Below are 7,198 nucleotides of genomic sequence, written 5' to 3' on the forward strand. Positions count from 1 at the left end.
TACTGAAACAGGATACAAGTGGAAAATATAAAGTTCCAGTCCATTAAAAAAATTGGAGGCCCCTTACACTTCAGTGTCGTGATGCAAAAATTCTAGCAAAATGTATAGCGCATAGAATTAAAAAGGTATTGTCGGATATTATTAATTCTAATCAGACAGGTTTTTTACAAGGAAGATACATTGGAGATAATATAAGGCAAGTATTGGAAACAATAGAACACTATGGAAAATCTGGGAAACCAGGCCTGCTATTCATAGCAGACTTTGAAAAGGCATTTGATAAAGTACGACTGGGGTTTATATATAAATGCCTGGAGCATTTCAATTTTGGAGAATCTCTTATAAAATGGGTCAAAATCATGTATTGTAACCCTAGGTGTAAAATAGTAAATAATGGCTATTTCTCCGAAAGTTTTAAACTGTCAAGAGGAGTGAAACAAGGTTGTCCACTATCGGCATATCTATTTATTGCGGCCATCGAGATGTTAGCTATTAAAATCAGATACAACAATAATATCAGGGTATTAGAAATCCAGGGCTTAAAAACAAAGGTGTCATTGTACGCTGATGATTCATGTTTTCTTTTAAATCCACAACTAGAATCCCTCCACAGCCTCATAGAGGATCTAGATAAATTTTCTAACCTCTCTAGATTACAACCAAATTATGACAAATGTACTATATTACATATTGGATCACTAAAAAATAAAACATTTACATTACCATGTAGTTTACCAATAAAATGGTCTGATGGTGATGTGGATATACTCGGAATACATATCCCAAAGGAAATAAATGATCTCACTTCAATACATTTTAATAGAAAGTTAGCAAAAATAGATAAGATCTTCCCGAGTGGCGCAGTGGTCTAAGGCACTGCATCGCAGTGCTAGCTGTGCCACTAGAGATCCTGGTTTGAATCCATGGGGTGGCGCACAATTGGCTCAGGGTAGGGGAGGGAATGGCCGGCAGGGATGTAGCTCAGTTGGTAGAGCATGGCGTTTGCAATGCCAGGGTTGTGGGTTTGATTCCCACGGGGGGCCAGTATGACAAATACTAAAAATAATGTATGTACTCGCTAACTGTAAGTCGCTCTGGATAAGAGTGTCTGCTAAATATGTAAAATTTAAATCTTGCTACCATGGAATGGTAAATACCTGTCAATTTGTGGAAAAATCTCCCTGATTAACTCTTTAGTATTATCCCAGTTTACCTATTTGCTTATGGTCTTGCCTACGCCTAGCGAACAGTTTTTTAAATTATATGAGAAAAAAATATACAAATGTATTTGGAACGGCAAGCCAGACAAAATTAAACGGGCCTATTTATATAATGAATATGAATTCGGAGGACAGAAATTATTAAATATTAAAGCGTTAGCCCTATCACTAAAAGCTTCAGTCATACAAAAGTTATACTTAAATCTGAACTGGTACTCTAGCAAATTAGTAAGATTGGGTTAGACAATGTTCAAGAATGGCCTTTTTCCCTTTATTCAGATTACAACCTCGACCAGGGATCGAACCCCCACCCTTCCAATCTCAGGGTGGACACTCTACCATAGGGCCACTGATTTGCTGCTACTATTATAGTGACTGTAATAGTAGTAGTAGTGCAGAATGCTCAATGTCACTACTGTAGTAGGAGGAAAGGAAGCTGGGAAAGGGATCTAGGAAAGGAAGCTAGGAAAGGAAAGGGAGCAAGGAAAGGAGGAAAGGAATCTAGGAAAGGAACGTGAGCAAGGAAAGGAGAATAGGACAGGAAGCCAGGGAAGGAAATTAGGAAAGGAAGCTAGGAAAGATAGGAGGAAATGAAAGATAGTTAGGAAAGGATAGGTGGAAAGAGAGCTAGCATAGCAAAGGAGGAGAGGAAAGGAAGGAAAGGGATCAAGGAAAGGAAGATAGGAAAGGAATGGAAGATAGGAAAGACCAAGGAAAGGATGCTAGGAAAGGATAGAATGAAAGGAAGCTAGGAAGAAAGCTAAGAAAGGATGAAAAGAAAGGGAACTAGGAAAGGAGGAGAGGAAGCAAAGGGAGCAAGAAAAGGAGGCTAGGAAAAGAGGAAAGGAAAAAGGGAGTTAGGAACAGATAGGAGAAAAGCAAAGGGGGGGAGGAAATGAAGGAAAGGGATCAAGGAAATCAAGATAGGAAAGGAGGAAATTTAGATAGAAAAGGAGGAAAGGAAGCTAGGATACCAAACAGATGCATTTCTAAAAGTAATTGTGATATATATTTATTCTTATTTTTATGAGAATTGAGGATGTCCTAATCTGGATTCCGTGTTCCTCTCTATGCTGTGTTAAGCGGAAAAAACCCGTCTTGCGTTATTTGCTAATCATCATTTGGTTTTGTTAATGATTACTCATTTGCTTTTGGATCATGACATGTGTTTGTGAAACTATATGGGCATATTTACAGACTGTGTTTTTTATTGAAAAGTTGCATTCTGTATTTGCACAACAACTATTTTGTTTGTGACTCACTACTTATATATTTACAACATTTTGATAGAAATCTATCTCCATATCCTACACTGAATGTCCCGGGAATATTGACTGCTGATAGGCTGACATAATACTGACTGGCGTGACCTTGACCAATAAGAACTAAAATAAATGTAGGACCTTCTGAATGTGGGCTGAGCCAGAGATATTACAGACAGGAGGAGATATGTATCCCATTGGTCAATGAATGGAGGAAGGTTTAACGCCTCACCCAGCAGAATGTCGACCAATAGCGTTCATGTTGTCATGCTGAGTCACACGGTTGCTAAACTAATCGTCACAGCAATCCAGTCTCAAAGTCAGGGTATTATGGTGCTTAAGACAACTGGGACTCTGAAAAAACGAGGTCGAATCATGACGTCAGTGTTCTTCAGGTCAGAAAGTCACAGCTCTAGAAAGAGGCCCAAGTTCCCGCCTTGGAATTCCGAGTTGGATGACCGTTCAAACCGAATTTTCCCCGTCAGAGCTAATTTTTTTCAGAGTTCCCAGTTATCTTGAACACACTGAAGTCGGAAGTCGGAGATTTCCAAGTTCCCAGTTGTTTTGAAAGTGGCATTAGTTGAGAAACCTGCCTATTTTCCTCGAAAGTACATAATGTCACGATTCCAAAGCCATACGATATTACAGAGAACAAGTTAATTATCTCACATCTCTGAAAAAAAGGTAATATTGTACTTCTTGTTGACAAAATTGATGCTAATATTTGGTTTTTGAGCTAGTGCCCAATTGACTCTCATTCACTCCTTGAAAGAGAGCTCTCCTTGTCCCAGAATCGCCCAGAATGCACCGCGCGCCCATTGTAGCTGGGCCCCGTGTAGCTCAGTTGGTAGAGCATGGCGCTTGCAACGCCAGGGTTGTGGGTTCGTTTCCCACGGGGGGCCAGTATGAAAAATGTATGCACTCACTAACTGTAAGTTGCTCTGGATAAGAGCGTCTGCTAAATGACTAATATGTAAATGTAATTGACGACGCATGGGCAACATACACAATGGCCGTTAAGTTAATACGATTTCAATGGAATTTCCGATCTCCTCAAAAGTATCACTGGCTGAGCTGCCTCTGATAACCCTATTTAAACAGCTGACGGAAACTGGCCGTTTCAACACTGTTGTTCATTTTAAGTGTTTTTACCGACAGGTATGATAGATAATTAGGCTTTGGTTCGTTCAACCTATTTTATTCAATTTGTCTGAAATCAAATAACGAATTTGACAAATCAATGTGATTTTGTTTTATTGAATGAAAGCTTCTAAATAGCTTTTAACACCTCAAACTAATTTGCATTGCGTAGCGGGAAAGCAAGTTGAGTGTTGAAATAAATAGGTTGCAACTTGAAATATAGGTTTGTTAATAATAAAATATAACAGTTTGCATTTAATCATATATTAGGTTTCAACCTATTTTTTTGTTGTTGTTGTTGAGAAAACCTAACTTATTTACTTGTAACCAGTTTAATATTTTTTGGGGGGTAGATATCAAAAACTCTCTGGTGATGTCATCAGGTGGTTCAACCTGGCCTTGCGCAGGACGGGTGGGGTTGTGTAATGTGTTTAAGCAGAAAGGTGAACACTCCCGCTTTAGTACGTGCTTGGACAAGGCACGAGCTTGTTTGTGCAGGAGCACATTTCATTGTTCTCACTTCGAGCTTCTGGACATTTGGGCACTGCGCGTACATGGATTGGCAACGCGGGACCCCTTTACATTCTGAGTACAGTTTTGGAATGCCAGCTAGCTTACTGTTTTGAAAGCAAAAACCAACAATATGACTAACAAAGGTGTAGATGCCACTAGAATTCTAGAGAAGGGTCCAGAATACCTTCGGAAACAGATGGAACTGGAGAGCGAGGCGAGGGGACGCATGAGCGCAGTGGAGATGCTTGCCGCAAGTAAAAAACATTATGTCAAAAGTCAACAGGTGGTCAACTCTATACAGGAGCCCGTGGTTAGTTTTGGATCTGCCTCTGTTAGTAGTAACGGATCGTCTAACCGGAGCTCCAACTGGAGCGGTAGGAACAGTGGGAAGAATTCGCCTGCGGGTACAAGCAGTGTGCAAGGAGGGCGCTCGCCGCAGGAGGACAAAAATGTGCTGCATCGGACGACCTCCAAAAGAAGAGACTCACTTTTACTGTACCGACAGAAATGTGAACTTGTGAAAGGATCGACGCGTGAGCGAAACAAACTGAATTTGGGGCGCAGGTTGTTGCTCAGCTCTCTGGATAAGGCAAGTTTACTACCTGAGGCATCAGGTAAGGAATGCGAGGCAGAGGAAATGTATACCAAATTTACGACACCCGAAGGACTTGCCAAGCAATGTGATTCAAAGGCTGGCTTTTCGAAACCCATACAGCCAGAAACACAATCTCTATCCACAGATGAAGAATGGACGGACGTAAGAAGCCCGCTGCCAAAAGTGGCCCCATGTGTGATGCAGAGACCCACTCACAAAAGAGTCGCGGAAGTTCAGAGGAGAGCTTGCAAAGGGGTCGGCCGTTCTCACTCTGACATCAGCTCAAGATATTCCAAAAACTTTGCCGACTTTGATGCGTTCTTCAAATACTGCGGACTGGATGGCGAAGTCATTGAGTCCCTGGGCAAAGAAAACTTTTCCGCGTGTTCGGATGAACTTGACAATAAAATCCGAAGCGTCAGCACCTCGACTTCAGATGACGGGTTCTCACGGAATAGTGGCGAGGACAGTAACGATGGTTTACTGGAAGAGGAGATGCATGAAACTGTTCGACAGGGGACATCGGTCATTGAGCGCAATGCCAGGATCATAAAGTGGCTGTACAGCTGTAAAAATGCCAAAGAGTCTGGGAAGAAATTACGAGATCTAAACTGACATTTCTGTTTTCAAAGGCGACATATAGGTTTATTTAGCTGTGTAGGCCTCTCTATTAGGCCTACCTATAGGCTGCCTGTTTTGGGCCTAGGCCTACAACATAACCTAAGCTATTCCTTACCCACTAAAATGTTATGGCTACTTCTGCCTCTGAAATGCATCATTATTTCAAGCCAAGCAATTGACATAAATATATCCATTAGACTACTGACTGGCAAGTTGTCTATCAGAGTCTAACAGAAGGATACTAGATGACATTCCTGGCCTTGAGGAATGGAAAACGCAGTGTAGGCCCCATCACACAATGTTTTCTTGACTATTGCACAATAGGTTATATGTTGTGTGTGTGTGTGTTTGGTTTTACAATCCTTGTGGGGACAAGAAGTCTTCACAAGGATAGTGAAACAAAGAACATTCAGATAAGAGGGGACATTTTGCTGGTTCCAACAAGGAAAAAGGCTATTTTAGACTTAGGGGTTAGGGTTAGGGTTACAATTAGGTTTAGGGTTAAGGTTAGGGTTAGGGGTTAGGGAAAATAGGATTTTGAATGGGAATCAATTGTTTGGTCCCCACAAGGATAGTAAAACAAACCTGTGTGTGTGTGTGTGTGATTTCACTGATAACTACATCACTGATAAAACACATTTATTTGTTGTGTGTGAACACTTATGTGTTACTACAAATGTTACAAGTCCAAATAGACCTCACAGATTCTCTTGGTTGACTATCTTTGGACTTGAGGTTTTAGTTTGCTGTTATTTGTATAGACATTGCCTGTATTTCAGTATCCTGCCGGACTGGTGGAAATAGTCCTTTATACAGTATGTGTTCTTATATCAATAAAACCGTTAACCTCTTCCGGATTGTAATTTCATGAACAGTTCTATTGGAATGCCAAAGCACATCTAGTCTTTGTCACATTGTTTCTATTGTAGAATCATTAAACAGGCCAATCAATACTGGGCATAAATATCTCTGGTACAGAATAAAATGGATGGTTCAGGGTTTTATAATTGTCTAAGCCCAAGGCAACCTGAACAAAAGTTTGTCTTGTCTCAAGGGCAGGTAGTCATAAAGCAGCCATGAGAGAATGCACCTGTTAATTTGAACATTTATTTAGGTTAAAGGTCAATGATTGAATGTAACTGAATATCTCTCCTTTTTTCTCTTGCACATACCACCACTACCACTCGTCTCTATTTCACTCTCTCTCTGTTCTCCCCTCAACCCTCCCTTCTTCACTCCCTGTAATTACAGCTCACAGGCAGTAACATGAGAGGAAGAAAAGTGAGGGGGAGAGAGAGAGAGACACAGAGAGAGAGCGAGAGAGAACACAGAATCACACAGTCAACTACTCATGTGTGTATATGGATTATACATTCTTCATACACATACAGTACCAGTCAAAAGTTTGGACACACCAACTCATTCAAGGGATTTTCTTTATTTTTACTATTTTCTACATTATATATTTTTCTACCTTGTAGAATAGAATAGTGAAGACATCAAAACTATGAAATAACACAAATGGAATCATGAAGTAACCAAAAAAGTGTTAAACAAATCAAAATATATTTTATATTTGAGATTCTCCAAAGTAATCACCCTTTGCCTTGATGACAGCTTTGCACACTCTTGGCGTTCTCTTAACCAGCTTCATGAGGAATGATTTTCCAACAGTCTTGAAGGAGTTCCCACATATGCTGAGCACTTGTTGGCTGCTTTTCCTTCACTCTGCGGTCCAACTCATCCCAAACCATCTTAATTGGGTTGAGGTTGGGGGATTGTGGAGGCCAGGTCATCTGATGCAGCACTCCATCACTCTCCTTGGTCAAATAGCCCTTACACAGCCT

At 40.6% G+C, this 7,198-nt stretch overlaps 1 protein-coding gene across 1 annotated transcript; it reads left to right on the forward strand.

The window, feature by feature from the left end:
- The first annotated feature begins 4,096 nt into the window (after positions 1 to 4,096).
- Positions 4,097 to 5,864, forward strand: fam110c (family with sequence similarity 110 member C). The gene has a single exon (XM_041861124.1). It carries the CDS (start codon positions 4,266 to 4,268, stop codon positions 5,343 to 5,345), a length of 1,080 nt encoding a protein of 359 aa, XP_041717058.1. The 5' UTR covers positions 4,097 to 4,265; the 3' UTR covers positions 5,346 to 5,864.
- The last annotated feature ends 1,334 nt before the right edge of the window (positions 5,865 to 7,198 follow it).

This window comes from Coregonus clupeaformis, chromosome 33 (genome assembly GCF_020615455.1).
Source record: "Coregonus clupeaformis isolate EN_2021a chromosome 33, ASM2061545v1, whole genome shotgun sequence".
Classification (NCBI taxonomy): Eukaryota; Metazoa; Chordata; class Actinopteri; order Salmoniformes; family Salmonidae; genus Coregonus; species Coregonus clupeaformis.